The 16855-nt window shown below is 37.6% G+C and overlaps 1 protein-coding gene across 1 annotated transcript in view; it reads left to right on the top strand.

Annotated features, from left to right (window-relative positions):
- The window catches only part of RAD54B (RAD54 homolog B), a 130588-nt gene that overhangs the window by 81202 nt on the left and 32531 nt on the right, over positions 1 to 16855 (top strand). The window contains exons 4-7 of the mRNA XM_053558636.1: positions 1303 to 1497; positions 5181 to 5462; positions 9334 to 9496; positions 15998 to 16223. Of these exons, the coding sequence (XP_053414611.1) occupies positions 1303 to 1497; positions 5181 to 5462; positions 9334 to 9496; positions 15998 to 16223 (866 nt within the window). The remainder of the gene's footprint in view (positions 1 to 1302; positions 1498 to 5180; positions 5463 to 9333; positions 9497 to 15997; positions 16224 to 16855) is intronic.

The raw sequence follows: 16855 nt of genomic DNA, 5'->3' as shown, positions 1-16855 counted from the left end.
AATAAGCCAGTCACAGAAAAACAATTATCATATGGTTTAACTTATATGTGGAATCTAAAACATTTGAACTCATAGAAGCAGAGAGTAGAATGGTAGTCACCACAGGTTGGGGTGGGGATAGGGGCACTGAGAAGATGTTGGTCAAAGAATATAAAATTTTAGTTAAGGAGGAATCAGTTCAAGAGATCTGTTGTGCAGCATGGTGACTGTAGTTAATATATATTTGAAAAATGTTAAGTAGTTTTAAATAGTCTCACCACAAAAAATAATTATGTGAGGTAATGAATGTTAATTAGCTTGATTTAGCCATTCCACAAAGTATACATATATCAAAACAGCATATGATGTACCGAAAAATATGCAATTTTTGTTAATTAAAAAATAAATAAGAAACCGGGCGGCGCCTGTGGCTCAGTCGGTAAGGCGCTGGCCCCATATACTGAGGGTGGCGGGTTCAAACCCGGCCCCTGCCAAACTGCAACCAAAAAATAGCCGGGCGTTGTGGTGGGCGCCTGTAGTCCCAGCTACTCGGGAGGCTGAGGCAAGAGAATCGCTTAAGCCCAGGAGTTGGAGGTTGCTGTGAGCTGTGTGAGGCCACGGCACTACCAAGGGCCAGAAAGTGAGACTCTGTCTCTACAAAAAAAAAAAAATAAATAAATAAATAAGAAACCTTTAGGTTTTTCTTTTTTTTTTTTTTTTTATTGTTGGGGATTCATTGAACCTTTAGGTTTTTCTTTCAGAAAACTCTACCGTCATTTCCTTGACTTATCTTGTCAACTGTTAATTAGATCAGTTTGTCAAATGTGGTTTTACATATTTTTTCATGCTATAGATGTTACTATCTTAATTACTAGAGTTTTAAAGTGTTTATAATGCTCATGTTATTCTACTTCAATTCAGTTCGTATTACTTTATGACAGTAAGAAATTTATAATTTATTGTCCTCATGATATTGCTGGCACCTGACATTTGGATTTCTCAGTTTATACAATGCTAGCATGAATATAATTGAATATTGTTTCATACTACTTCTTAATACAATCTGATTTTCTTTTTTTTTTTTTTAGTGAATGTCTTTACTACTTATACATTAAAGTCATCTTTAATAATTTTTTTTATTAAATCATAGCTGCATACATTAATGCAATCATGGGGTACAATCTGCTGGTTTTATATACAGTTTGAAATGTTTTCATCAAACTGGTTACCATAGCCTTCACGGCATTTTCTTAGTTATTGTGTTAAGACATTTATATTCTACACCTAGTAAATTTCACATGTTAATAATTTTTTTTATTCTAGTTCATTCAGCCCCTAAAGAAATAATAGTGTCCAAGGGACAAGAAGAGGACCATGAAAATCTAGTTAAATATTTCAGTGTTGTTTGGTGTAAGCCTTCAAAGAAAAAACACAAAAAGTGGGAAGGTGATGCTGTTCTTATTGTAAAAGGAAGATCATTTATATTAAAGAATTTGGAAGGCCAAGACATTGGAAGAGGTATTGTAATGTTACGTAATGTTTACAATTTGGTGTAAAATTAATATATATTTTTAATTACATAATTGAAATATAATCAAGTTTTATATAGAGACAGATCAAAATGTTCTAGTGGACTTTCATGCCTCAATTATGTATGATGCATAAAATTACCTCATAATGGTTAGGGAGCCTGACAATCATATGACCTATGCTAGCTCATTGAGGCAAATTCTATCCTATAGTTTCATTTTTTCCCAAAAATAATCAGCTAGCAATAGATAGTTATTTTAGCAGTTTTATGAGATTAAGCAGTTTGTCTTGGTGTGCTTTTTATTTTTACTTTTTTTGCAGAATGCTGAGTGATTAAAATTTAAAAATGTTGATAACAGACGTTGTGAATGATAGCTAGTTTTAGTGCTATTTAATAAAATTCTGAAAACCAAAGCCAAGATAATGGTTAGGGCTGACCTGGATTAACACATACACATTGGAGATTACCATTATTTCTGTTACAAAATGTTAATCAGCATATCACAAGTTAGCCTATAAATTCAGAGTGCCTAATACCAACTATAGTTTTTTCGCATTGTCTCTTAGTGTTCAGTATTGAGTATAGTCTGTAATTATAAAATCCATTTTAAATGTTCAGCAGTGACAATTGTTAAGACTTGAAGTGGAACTGAATTGTCTGTAACAGAAGGTTTTATTTATTATAAAAATATGGAGTAACTATCATGTATGGTATTATGCTCACTGTTAAGTGGAATTAAAAAAAAATGTTGGTTAAAGTAAATTGGGATAGATTTTTGGAGAATTGTTCTTGCAGTCGTGTTGCTTCTTGAGTGAATTATATTCTAAAGTCAGCTCGAGCAGTAAAAATTGTCAAAATTTCTTTGGAATATCTCTTACTGATCAGGTATAGCCTGTGTGTTTTTATGTGTGTATAGTTTAAAAAAAAAAAATTATTATTTTTTTTTTCTTTTTGAGACAGAGTCTCACTAGGTCGCCCTTACGGCAACCTCCAGCTCTTGGGCTTCAACGATTCTCTTGCTTCAGCCTCCCAAGTAGCTGGGATTACAGGCACCTGCCACAACACCTGGCTGTTTTTTGTTACAGTTATTGTTTAGCTGGCCCAGGCCGGGTTCGAACCCACCCATGCATGTGGCCGGTGCCTTAATCACTGTGCTTCGGGTGCCGAGCCAGTGTATATAGTTTTTAATAAAATGATCTTTCAGTTGTAAGTAGCAAAAAAATACAAATTAGGCTTAAACCAATGAGTTTTTACCCGTACTGTGCAAGTAAAATCAGCTTTTAAAATTGCAGATGCCCAGGTCCTGACCACTGAGGCTCTGATTTGTTTGGCCAAATGGTAGAGAGAGATACTGGGCAGAGGTATATTTTAGTTTGCCAGGGAATTCTAATATCCAGCCAGATGGTAAGATCCACTAGTTTAAACAATAAAGGTGATTATGTTTTCAAAGTGAAAATATCCAAACATAGGACTTTGCTGTTTAATTATAACATTAATAAATGTATCAACCTGGAGTTAACATTGTAAGTTATTGCCTATATGTATCCAAGCAGTTTTTCTTTTAAATAAAATTGATATACAGGGAACATACTATCTTGGGGCCATATGTGGAGCCCTTCCACTGAATCCAAAATTTGAATTTAGTTAAAAGGCCACATTCAAGGATCTAGAAGGCCTACGAAAAGAGAAAGCTGGAATGTAAAATTGCTGATACGTTGTGACAATGCTGGCAGGTTCAATTGGCCAATATTGCACAATATGCAAGAAAAAAAAGTGTGGGAGGCAAAGTTTTTGAGTTAAAGAAATTGGAAAGAGTCTTTTTTTTTGGTCCGGGGCTGGATTAGAACCAGCCACCTCCAGCATATGGGGCCGGCGCCCTACCCCTTTGAGCCACAGGCGCTGCCCCCCTTTTTTTTTGAGACAGAGTCTCAAGCTGTCACCCTGGGTAGAGTGCTATGGCATCATAGCTCACAGCCTCCAACTCTTGGGCTTAAGTGATTCTCTTGCCTCATCCTCCCAAGTAGCTGGGACTACAGGCATCCTCCACAATGCCTGGCTTTTTTTTTTTTTTTTTTTTTTTTTGAGACAGAGTCTCACCCTGTCGCCCTCGGTAGGTGCTGTGGTGTCACAGCTTACAGCCACCTCCAGCTCTTGGGCTTAGGCGATTTTCTTGCCTCAACCTCCCGAGTAGCTGGAACTATAGGCGCCCGCCACAACACCTGGCTATTTTTTTGTTGCAGTTTGGCCGGGGCTGGATTTGAACCCTCCACTCTCGGTATATGGTGCCCTACTCACTGAGCCACAGGTGCCTGCAGCCTGGCTATTTTTTGTTGCAGTTGTCATTGTTTTTTAGCTGGCCCAGGCTGGGTTCGAACCTGCCAGCCTCGGTGTATGTGGCTGGCACCATAACCACTGTGTATGGGCTCAGAGCCGAAAGAGTCATTTTTGAATTAAGATCATCTATAGATCAGAATGAAATGGGAGATCCTGGAATTAGAATTTTTAAAAGATGTTTCCAAATTAAAAGATTCTCTTATTACCATGTAAAACAGATGTTAACAATAATTGGATTCTATATGAAGGTAAAACTATAATCTTTATTAATGTCGAGAGGTCAAGACCTCTACTGAATTGGAATGGAATGATGGGTCTTTGGCTTTTAAGGATACCAGCTAAGTAATTTCTTCTTATATCAGAACATTAAAATTAAAAAGTACTCCGTCATAAATCATTGAAGACTATATATCAATTATAAATTGTAACAGATTATAAATTTTATGCTGGTTTTAGTGGAGCCAAATTGTAGCAATTTTCAACCACTTTTAAAGGGCCACTATTGTCTAAAATGTGACAATCTTTTATTATTTTTTAAAGACTGAAAAAGTTAGAGTTATTGTGCCCCTTGTGATGGCACAATAACTGTGCATTTAATAGTTTAATGCATTTAATAGATGTGCATAGGAGTCTAAATTCTGCTTAACTGGTTAATAATGAGTTCCATAATTTTAAGCAGACTGTGACTGAATTACTTATATTCCATTGGCACCTTACACCTAGCAACACAAGAAATGTTCGCCAACTTAATAATTCAAACAAGCTTAAATTACAAAATATTTCATTTTTTTATTAAAGAGCTAGGATATGGAGTATCAGTGAGCTCTTGCCACAATTGTATTTCAACTTTGCTATCTCATGTAGAATAGTAGGTACTAGCTGTGATAGCAGTTGCTTTTATTGCTAGTTCTTCTTGTTTCCAGCAGTTTCTAAGGGGAAACAAGATACAATGGTGTTTCTTTAGTTTATTTACAAAAAAGGAGGGTCCATATAGCCTATCAAACTATTTTTTTTGGCTTAATTTTTCTAGACATGGGATGGCAAAACTATTAAAGAGTACAGTAGATTGTATTTTCAGTAATAAAAATCAGTCTTGTTTTCCCTAAAGCATGGCTAATTTTTTTTTGGGGGGTTTGTTTGTTTTTGGTTAACAAAGCATGGCTAATTGTCTTTTCACTAAATGATAAATTATGTTTCCATTCTGGCTGATGAGTTATATGGGACTACTCATGTTCAAAGCACAGTTTACATTCCGTATAGTTATGGGAAGATGACTATTGTATCATCTTAGAATGCCTGTTTCTTAAATTAAATTTTTTTCTTTTTCAACTTAAAGGCATTGGATATAAATTCAAAGATCTTGAAAAGATTGAAGAGGGCCAAACACTGATAATTGGTGGAAAAGAAATAGAAGTCATGGGTATAATCTCTCCAGATGACTTCAGCAGTGGCAGGTGTTTTCAGCTTGGAGTAGGAAGTCCTGTTATGCCAAGTTCTTCTCAGTGTTCCAGGAAGTATTTCTCTAACCCTTTCAAAAGTGTCTGTAAACCAAGTTCAAAGGAAAATAGACAGAATGATTTCCAAAATTGCAAACCACGGCATGACCCACATACACCAAGTAAGATTTCAAAAATAATTTGAATATTCTATTTTTACTTTTATAAGGTTTTTGGTATATGAATTTGAAGTTTAAATTTTGTTTTAAAGTTTTGAGGTGAAAGTATAAGTTATTCTTCTGACATAATGGATAATGTTGAATAATATAGTTTGGGAATTACTTCATATATAAATACATAATTCTAAGAATGAAAATGTATGTGTTGAAGGAAACATATCTAAATTGTAGATGTATATATACATGTGTATAACTTTGAATAAAATATGACATTTTTAGTAAAGAGAAAACTTAGTAAATTTATGAATCAAGATTAGGATTATACTTCTAGTTTGAAGACTATATGCCTTAATTATAGGCGTTGGTGTATTAAAATACTAAATGGTGAAATATCATGTAAAGAATTCAGATTTTACTGGTAAAAGTTCAATTCATTGAGTTAATTTACACATTGATGAATCTAATTTTAAAAATCACATTAAAGTGAAAAAGTATTTCTTGTTGTTCTTTTTATTTGACGATTCACACAGCAAGTACTTATTGATTGCCTTTTATGCTTTGGGCCTAGAGGTAAAACTGTCATCATAGAACTTCTCATTTGGTGAGGAAGATAAGTAATTGTGGATGAAAATACAGTGTAGTATTGCTTGGTGCTCATAGTTCAGTAGTTAGGGCACTGGCCATATACACTGAGGCAGGTGGGTTTGAACCCAGCCAGGGGGCCTGCTAAACAACAATGACAACTGCAACAAAAAAATAGCCAGATGTTGTGGTGGGCACCTGTAGTCCTAGCTACTTGGGAGGCTGATGCAAGAGAATCACTTAAGCCCAAGAGTTTGAGGTTGCTGTGAGTGTGACACTACGGCACTCTACTGAGGGCGACAAAGTGAGACCCTGTCTTAATTAAAAAAAAAAAAAATTATATATATATAAAATAATGTAGTAGATACAGAAGTTGGGAGATAGAGTAGGCTTCTTTCTTAACAGTAGCAAATTAAAAATATGTAAAGTAATAATTATTTTCATCCTTGTATTATAGAAGCATAAGGTTTTAGATAAATGAGCCTTTGACATCATTTAGATTAGTCTCCACATTTGAAGAAATTGAGTCCTAGAAAGATGAGCTGACTTACATAAATTTAAATAATTGATGGCATTATTGGGACAAAAACCCAAAGTAAAAACTCCTAGTTAGGCTGGGTGTAGTGGCATATGCCTGTAATCCTAGTACTCTGGGATGCCAGGGCTGGAGGATTGCTTGAGGTAAGGAGGTTGAGACCAGCCTGAGTAAGAGTGAGACCCCTGCCCTACTAAAAATAGGGAAAATTAGCATGACATGGGGGTACATATCTGTAGTCCTAGCTACTTGGGAAGCTGGGGTAGGAGGATGAGGTTGCAGTGAGCTATGATTGCACCACTGTGCTCTAGCCTGGGCAACAGAGTGAGACCTTGTCTTAAAAACAAACAGAAAACCCCCCAAAAAGCCTCCTCCTAGTTCTGTCTTAGCTTATTCCAAAGACTTAGTTGAAATACATATTTTGGATAAAAAGAGAAAATTCAGAAACTTATGCTTCTGAATTTTCTCTTTTTATCCAAATATTTTACATATAGGATCAGCTCTTTTAATAGTCCTCTTTCTCCTCTTTCCTTTCTCTTTGTACTTCCTATTATACAATAGAAGGCTGTGGGAAACTGCAGAAGTGTACTGTAGTTATTCAGAGATGTGAGTTTGAGTTGTGGTTTTTGCCACTGAACCACCTGGGTTCTTTGACCTCTTGGGGATAGTCAGCTTAGTAATACCTCTTCATGTGAAAAAAATGGGTCCTAATAAACACCATGGAGATGTAAAGTGCTTAGTATATATTTGTGGAGTGAATGAAAAATTTTATTGTTACCTTCATGCGTATATGGGTATGTAAGTGTATACACACACACACACACACACATATATATACACATAGGTGAGAGTATATTTGTGTGTGGATATATACATACACACTAGTACACATATTCATATAAGCACTTTGTGAAAGTGGTTGATTATCCTCATCTATTTATTTTACCATGCTAAGCGCAGAATTAGGTTATAGACTTAAAACTAATACATGAGAGATTTTGTTAGCACTAAGTGATGTCTCATCATTGTGAAGATAGAGGCATCCTAAAATTTGAAGTAATATCCCACTATTGTTGTTGTTTAGGTTTATCTTTTTGGTAGATGGGTCTTTTGTTAGATGATTTAATGATCCTGTAGTCCTTCTTGCTTGAGCAGTATGTGACTTTTCACCTCTTTTTCCTTGTTGTCTTTTTTAAAAGACAGAAAAAAACAAAATAGGGCATTTCTTGGTTGGAAATCCACCAGAGAATACTCTCCTGGTTTGCTGTGGGAATATAGAGAAAAGCCAAGGACTAAATTTTCCATTTTCACTTCCTAATCCCCTACCTAACAGGAATTGACCTCAAAGCAGACCTTTTAGTTACTCAGAAACTTAGGAAAACTTATCCTCTGGGTAATTGCTTAGAATATACATAACCAAACTCTCATTCCTATGACTGTATGTTTCCATATTGATAGATTATTATTTAATCTACTGAAACCTATTTCTTTTTATCTTCCTTTCTCATCTTCTTTGTCTTTCTCTTTTTAATCAAATTCAGTTTTCACATGATATAGACATGAAAACAATACTCCCAAAGTAATTCTGAAGGGTTTATTTATTTATTTAGAGACAAAATTTCACTCCGTTGCCCCAGGCTAGACTGTGTGGTGTCATTGCTCATAATAACAAATTCCTGGGCTCAAGCCATCCTTTTGCCTCAGCCTCCCTCCCTGGCAGCCAAGACTACAAGCACCCGCCAGAACGCCTGGCCAATTTTTCTATTTTTAGTAGAGATTTCACTCTTTAGTAGGATCTCACTCTTGCTCAGGCTGGTCTGGAACTCCTAAGTGAAGCAATCTGACTGCCTCGGCCTCCCAGAGTGCTAGGATTATAGCCCATACTTCATGGGTTTATTATCTGACTTGAAGTTTATCAGTGGAAACCTGTCAACTATATTTGATTTTGCCTTTTTGGATGATATATTTGTAAATACTTTAAATTATGTATGTTAGCATATTTCTAAAGAATTACACTGCTATTTGATGGTTACTTCATGCTACTTTATCTTTTTTTTTTGAGACAGAGTCTCACTATGTCGCCCTCAGTAGAGTGCTGTGGCATTACAATTCACAGCAACCTCAAACTCTTGGGCTTAAGCGATTCCCTTGCCTTAGCCTCCCAATGCTGCTTTGTCTTTAAAGGTGCATGAACTTAAGATTCATGAATATAGTAATTAAGCAAATAATGGTGACAAAGTCGATGGAAGATTTATCATCCTTTCTTAGTTCTGATTGATAGGAGAGTAATGGTTATTATTAGTGTTTATAGGACTGAAAATATAGAGAACTTTCATGTTAAGTTTGGCGAGTCTTTTCAGTATAAGAAGCTGTGAGCCTTGGCAAGTGCATCTTGTCAAAATTCCAACCTATTCTTTCTATTGGAAATAGTTCTCTTTGCTGTAATACTGAATTATTGAATTTCTTCCTGGACCATAGTGAATTTTGGTGGTTTCTAAGTACTTTTTGGGCATTATGAAGTTTGGAAGTCTCTTTTTATTCTTGGCATGAAATCTTATGTTAGTAAGGCATGAGATTTTCTTTTTATAATTTTGTACTCTTGCTTAGCATTATAAGAGTTCCAAATTTCAGATTTTTTTTTTTTTTTCCCCAAAACTGATGGCAAACATCTTAGGAGTAATGAAAACAAGAAAATGTTAGTTTCTGAGAAAATGAAGTTACAATACATTTATAATTGTATTTTTTCCATTTTTTAAGATTCCCTTGTTATGCCACGACCAGGCAAAAATCATCAGTGGATGTTCAATAAGAACTGTTTCCCTCTTGTGGATGTAGTGATAGATCCTTACCTTGTATGTCATCTTCGACCACATCAGAAAGAAGGAGTTGTATTCCTTTATGAATGTGTGATGGGAATGAGGTAGGAAAATTTAGTTTAATTTGCGTTAATTTAATCTACAACATAATAATTGTTTTCTAAAAGAATCTGATATTATAATGAATCTCAAGGATACACCAGGAAAGGTGAATAGTACTTAATGTGTGCATTTATTCCAAAAGTGGCTCTGAGGCCAGGCGCAGTGGTTCAGGCCTGTAATCCTAGCACTCTGAGAGGTCAAGGTGGGTGGATCACCTGAGCTCACAAGTTCCAGACCAGTTTGAACCAGAGTGAGATCCCATCTCTAAAAATAGTTGGGCATTGTGGTGGGAGCCTGTAGTCCCAGTTACTTGGGAGGCTGAGGCAAGAGAATTGCTTGAGCTCAAGAGTTGGAGGTTGTTGCGAGCTATGATATCACAGCACTCTACTGAGGGTGACAACGTGAAACTGTCTCAAAAGCAAAATAAAACAAAATGAAAAAAAAAAAGAAACAAAAACAAAAGTGACTCTTGATGTATGTCATGTTCCGGACATCCTGCTAGAAGATGGGTATACACAAGTGAGGACTACAGCCTTTACTCTTCAATTAGTTTACAGAGTATTTGAGTACACAGATGTAGTTCAGTAAGAGCTCACTACTAGTATGGTAAAGGGTTATGGGAGCAAATATAATAGAATAGGCTTTTAATTTGATGATGAGAAATTGGAAAAGACATTTTATTCTATCTCACGTTTACTTCTAATAAAAGAAAAGTACCTTTTTTCCTTTTGAATTGAGTTTTCTGATTAAAGAATAGTAGTATCTTCTCTTAAAGATATTTTAGAGGACATACACACAAAGAAAACAGAGAAAAAGGATCAAGGGCTCAGCGCCTATAGCTCAGCGGCGAGGGTAGCAGCCATATACACCGGGGCTGGCAGGTTTGAACCCAGCCCAGGCCTGCCAAACAACAATGACAACTACAACAACAAAAAAAATAGCCAGGCGTTGTGGCGGGTGCCTGTAGTCCCAGCTACTTGGGAGGCTGAGGCAAGAGAATCACTTAAGCCCAAGAGTTTTAGGTTGCTGTGAGCTGTGACACCACAGCACTGTACTGAGGGCAACATAGTGAGACTCTGTCTCAAAAAAAAAAAAAAAAATCCAAGCCTCCTGCTAACATCTTTCCAATGTTTTTTTATTTGTTTATCTGTTTTATTTTGCTTTGTTTTTAAATGTTGAGGCTTTTGATTTTCAAGTTTGTTGTTTAAAGGTAGTTGAAAATATATTATTAATTCCTCCTAATTCTTAGGGCTCCTTTAATGATGAAAGGTTAAGGGAATAGGAATGCTGTCTCCTAGAAACTGTTAACTGAGCTCATATTCTCTCCCAAATCTGCTTTCTTTTTTAGAGATAGGGTCTTACTTGCCCCTTCTGCCTCAGCCTCCTGAGTAGCCGGAATTTAGAGGCATGTACCAGCACACCTAGCTAATTTTTCTTATTTTTTGTAAAGATGTGGTCTCGCTCTGTTGTCCAGTCTGGGCTCAAACTGTTGGCCTCAAGCGAACCTCCTGCTTTGGCTTCCCAAAGTGCTGAGATTACAGACGTGATCTGTGCCTGGCTGCAAATTTGCTTTTTCTTTTGGAGGCTTATCTCAGCTGGCCTGGGAATCATCTTTGATTTCTTCTCTCTCACCTCTGAATCTAGTCAAATCTGAACTTTTAATTATTTTAATCTTCTAAATATCATGTGATCCTTAATTTTTTTCCTGGCATCCTATTGCAGCAGCTTTAGTGACTGATGTTATAGAAATGTCTTATATTTCTAATTTATGTATCAGCTTCTGATGTTCCTTAAGTCTATTTTACTAATAATTATAGTCACAAGCTCGAGTGTTCTGAAAAACAATTTTGGCGGGGGGGGGGCAGAGTCTAACTTTATTGCCCTCTGTAGAGTGCTGTAGTGTCATAGCTCACAGCAACCTCAAACTCTTGGGCTCAGCGACCCTCTTGCCTCACCCTTTGGAGTAGCTGGGACTTGTGCCCACCACAGGTACAATAGCCCAGCTTTTTTTTTTTTTTAAAGAGATAGATCTTGCTTTTACTTAGGCTGGTTTGGAACTCCAGAGCTCAAGCAATCCAACTGCTTCGACCTCCCAGAGTGCTAGGATTACAAGCATGAACTACCATGCCCGACCCTGAAAAATAGTTCTGAACATAGCATTTCCTTACTTGAAATTGTTTAGAGACTCTCAGAATTTAGAGCAGTGTCTCCCAATCTGGTATCTCACAGTGATATGTGGGACCACTTTGAGGTATCAAATGGATAAGACTTGTTTTTAATTTTAGTAGTACTATAGTTAATGATTCATTAGAAAAAAATAGGATGTTGAACTTTTCATTTCACAAATTATGCTTTAAGTTAAAAAAATGAGTTGATTTAAAGAAAAATAATAAGTAATAACATGGTGGTATAAAATATCTGGCAAAAAAATTGTGATGGCAGTTATTAAAGACTGATGTTTCTAAGATACTGATTTATAAAATACAGTCTCAAGGAATAAGTGCCTTCATCTTTTTTCTTCTACCTACTTTACTGGCTTCATATTTTTACATTTTCCTACTTGGAATTCAGTTCAAGCTCCAACTATATAAAACTGCCCTATTAGTGCAAGTTAATTTTCATTTACCCGTTAAAGTTCTGCTCAAAGCATAGCCTCTCAGCAAAGCCTTCCTACTTGTGAAAGGATAGATCTTTACTTTTCTCTGCTATTTACTAAATCTCATTTGACTGATACTTGATCCTGCACTGGCAAATTGTTGATCTGAAACAATACAAGTGGCTATAATTCATGTTTAAAATTTTTGTCTACACCTTGAAATGGAAAAGATATAAAATTACTTATTGGTTCTTATTTCTACAAAGAAGAAATAAAATTAACAAACTACATTTGATCTTTGAACAACTCAGGAGTTAGGGACACCAACCCCTCTGTACAATTAAAAATCTGGATAGCTGGGCATGGTGGATCACACCTGTAATCCTAGCACTCTGGGAGCCCAAGATGAGTAGATTACATGAACTCAGGAGTTAGAGACCAGCCTGAGCAAGAGTGAGACCCCATCCCTACTAAAAATAGAAAAAATAGCTGCATGTTATGGCAGTTGCCTATAGTCCCAGCTACTCAGGCGGCTGAGACATGAGAGGCTTGCTCAAGCCCAAGAGTTTGAGGTTGCTGTGAGCTACGACGCCACAGCACTCTGCCTCAAAAAAAAAAAAAAAATAAATCCTGCATATAATTTATGACTCCCTGGGAACTTAACTATTAATAGCCTGCTTTCTACTTTTGACTGAAGTCTTACAGATAACATAAATAGTCAATCAACACATATTTTGTATGTAGTATGTATCATATGTAATAAACTAGAGAAGAAAATGTTACTAAGATAATCACAAAGGTGTTTATCCTTATCCTCTTCAGATTGAGTAGGCTTAGGTAGATAAAGATAAGGAAGATTGGTCTTGCTGTCTTGAGTGGTAGGGGTGGGGAGGGGGAGGCAGGAGTAGCAGGAAAACTTAGGTGAAACTTTTACTGAAAATAATCTGCGTGTTAAGTGGACCTTACATGTATTTTTCAGATCTTTGAGGGCTGTAAGTTCTTGCTTCAATGTGTCAAAATCTTTGGTGATTTTGTCTTTAAATTTGTTGAATTCTTGAGAACTTAATTTATTTATTTTTTTCAGTTTTTGGCCGGGACAGGGTCTGAACCTACCACTTCCGGCATATGGGGCTGGCGCCCTACTCCTTTGAGCCACAGGCGTCACCGTGGACTTTCTAATCCCAACTTTTCCTCCATTCTATTAATCTTGTTTGCAATCCAAATTCTGAATTTGTTTGATTTCTGACATCTCGGCCATCTGTTTATGAATGGGATCTTCAGTTACATCTGCCGTATCTTTCCTTGGGGAGGTTGATCTACTCTGGCTATTTGTGTTACCAGAGTTTTTCCACTGATACCGCCCCATGATTATTTTACACCATTTGGCTAGATGAGCAGATAAAGAGAAGTTGGGTTTGGGGCTCCAGGAGTAGTGATTAACGAGCCCTTTGCCCAAAAGCTGGGATTGGTGTCTGTACCTTTTCCTCTGGAGCTTTGCTAAGGACCTGTACAGTGCTACGGCCTGAGAAACTGGTACCCTGCTTGGTGTGGTGGGGCTAAGTGGCTCTGTCTTGTTTTCAGCTGGTCTCTGTCTGACCCTAGTGAAACAGTTACTCTAGGTTGAAGTCTCAGCTGTGGAGAAATACCAGCAATTAAGTCACCCTGCCCCCCCACAGGCAACAATTGGAAAAGGAAAATCAAAACTTCCTACAATCACACACCCAGGGTACCACTTGGATAGTCCTCTGGTGATTGACTCAGTTCAAAAGGTCCAAATCAATTGTCTCAGTCAGCACCTGTCTGAGGTGGGAGAGTTTAAAAGGTCTCTGGCAACTAGATTGTAGGAGTCTGCTGACAACTTAAATATGACTTGCTCTGGTGTCCCGTGAGGTCAGGAGGACCCACTCAGCAAAGAGATTAGTTTGGGAAGGTTGATGCCTCCTTCCTCACCTTGCACCTCTGTCAAACCCAGTCACTGATAACCCCACAGGGCTGTGACCCAGTTGCCTCCAATGAGCAGATACTCCAGGGGTTTGCACCTGCCTGAATCACAAGAAGATCTATGTCTCCTCAGCCAGGCCGCTGCTCTCTGCCACTATCTGGCAGGGGGAGGTAAGACTTGACAACCTTGGGTGCTTAATGGAGGCTGGGGCTGTTCACTCAGTTCCAGCTCCACCCCTGATTGATGTTACTGACAGAACAGAACAACTTTGCGAAATTTGTTTCTGTCCCGGCTAAATTCCTCTACAGAAGAGAAGCTGTTTTGAGTTCACAGAACCTGTGCCTCAGGCCCTGTCTGTGCTGCTGCACAGTCTCAGCTGTAGTTTGTATTCGCAGCACAGTTACCTGTCAGTTCCAGCCTCTGCCTGCCCTCCTTTGTCTAGGCTGATGATTCCCTGAGGGCTGGGTGCCTCTTAGGCTCAGTAAAGCGGTCCTCTGGGTCAGGGCCCCCCCAAACCCCCACAATCTGCTGGCTCTGCACGTGTGTTTTCTAGTCCCTGCGCTCCACCCAGGCCGGTACCGTCTCAGGCAAACCCTTTGCTCACGGGGCCTGTGTTTCCATCCCAGATTTGTTCTGCCGGTGGTTGCCACCTGAGAAGATGCCTGGCCTCCAGGGGGTGTGACTCCAGAATATCCAGGGGTGAACCCTATTGTTGCCAAAAACGGCTGCTGCTCTGTGCCTTGGGGCACCACCTGTCCTGTGTGGTTCCCTCTCAGCTGACTGTCCTCTCCTGGCTCCCATGTCACAGAATCAGCACTGACCAGCAGCAGTCCATGCCCTGTCCACACCTCTCTAGAAAATACCCAAGAATCTGGACTCCTGGGTGACAGGCTTCTAGATCTCAGAGTGAGAGTGGAAGGGAGTGCTGGGAGCTCAGAATTTCAGGTAGAGAATATGTACAGTTTTGTATAGTTTTATGCCTGGCAGGAGAGCGCCATGGTACTCTAGTAGGAGAGGTAGGTCGAATTTTTAGAGGGTCTCTCCCGTGGAGTATAATGGGAGGACTTTTGAACTCTGTTTGTTTGTTTATGGGGTACTCCAAGCCGTTCTCATGGGGGAGGGGACTCCTGTCCGTTTGGTGATGAATTTTGTACCTTTTGTTTGTATCCTTGGGGTTGCAGCTTGTCTCAGCAGGGTTGATGTGCGTTCTTCAAACTTCTCTTTTGGCGCAGCTCTAATCTGCCAGGTTACTTGCTAAATTTCTGTCCTTTAACTCTCCTTCTGGATGAGAGCCTCTGTGGAATGCTGGCTTCTGTCAGCCATCTTGTCTTAAACCTCAAAATACATGGTCTTATTAATAGTATTCCTAGTAACATTTAATTTTAAGTTGCATTAACTTAGGTTTGTAGGATAACAGACTTAACTAGATTACATATATTATATTAAGTATTTAGTGTTTAATTTTTTTTTTTTTTATTGGGGATTCATTGAGGGTACTAGTGTTTAATTTTTTATGCAATGTAGGGAGCTATTTTCGTTGAGGACTTAACTGACAGAGAATCATAAAATATAGTTCCATAAATCTTGCTGATTAAAAGTATATTTTAGAGCATCTTGTCAAGATAAACTGATAAAAATTGCTTACCCGTTAGTGATGAGAAACAGGTTTTTCAAATGTAGATATAAAACGGATTCATTACTAGCCTCTAAATATGTACATATAATAGTAAATGATTTAGATTCAATCCTTTAATTTCAAATTTATGTTTTGATAATTTAGTTTGCAATATGTGATGTATATAATTATAAAAGATACAAAAGAGATGTATTGTAAATCAGATGAATAAAATGCTGTGAGATTCTAAAGTGTCATATTACAAAATATCAATTTCTGTTTCTTGATGATTTTATGAGTGTAAAATATTTTCTTACTATGATTAAAGGAAGTAAAATTATTTCTAACAGAATGAATGGCAGATACGGAGCTATTCTTGCTGATGAAATGGGTTTAGGGAAAACATTGCAATGTATCTCGCTCATCTGGACCCTACAGTGTCAGGGACCCTATGGAGGCAAGCCAGTGATAAAGAAGACACTTATTGTCACACCTGGAAGCTTGGTAAATAATTGGAGGAAAGAATTTCAAAAATGGCTGGGAAGTGAAAGGATCAAGATATTTACTGTAGATCAGGTAAGAGACTTTTAAGAGTATAGCTATATTCATTTTAAAAATCTCTAGCTTTTCAAATCAATTCAGTTTTTATGTTGCAGTATTTTTTATGTTGAAGTGTATGTAACTCTCTAACCTCTTTGTACAAAATTGGAGTTCTGGCTTACACTTCGAGTTCTTATGGACTGAATGTTTTTGTCCCCCACACTTCCACCTGCCAAATTCAGATGTTGAAGGCCTAATTTTCAATATAATGGTATTAGGAGGTGGGGCCTGAGGGAGGGAATTATGTTTAGATGAGGTCATGAGGGTGGAGACCCATTGTAGGATTTTGCCCTTGTAAGAAGAGGAAGAGATGCTACAGCTTCCTCTCTCTACCATGTGAGGATACAGTAAGAAAGTGTCTCTCTGGGACCCAGAAAGAGGGCTTTCACCAGAACCCTGATCTTAAACTTCCCAGCCACCAGAACCATGAGAAATAAGATTGATGTTTAAGCCATCCAGTCTATGGTATTTTGTTATAGTAGCCTAAGTTAAGACAGAAAAAGTTAACATGTTTCAGTATTTGGTAAGTGACTATCAGGAATATGCTGCTTAAATTTGAATTCATTTAGTTTCTGCTCTTAATTGGTTAAATATTATCTTTTTTTCCT

The sequence above is a fragment of the Nycticebus coucang genome, chromosome 13, assembly GCF_027406575.1.
Source record: "Nycticebus coucang isolate mNycCou1 chromosome 13, mNycCou1.pri, whole genome shotgun sequence".
Taxonomy (NCBI): domain Eukaryota; kingdom Metazoa; phylum Chordata; class Mammalia; order Primates; family Lorisidae; genus Nycticebus; species Nycticebus coucang.
The sequence above is the reverse complement of the archived record's forward strand: the minus strand, read 5'-3'. Positions and strand labels throughout refer to the sequence as shown.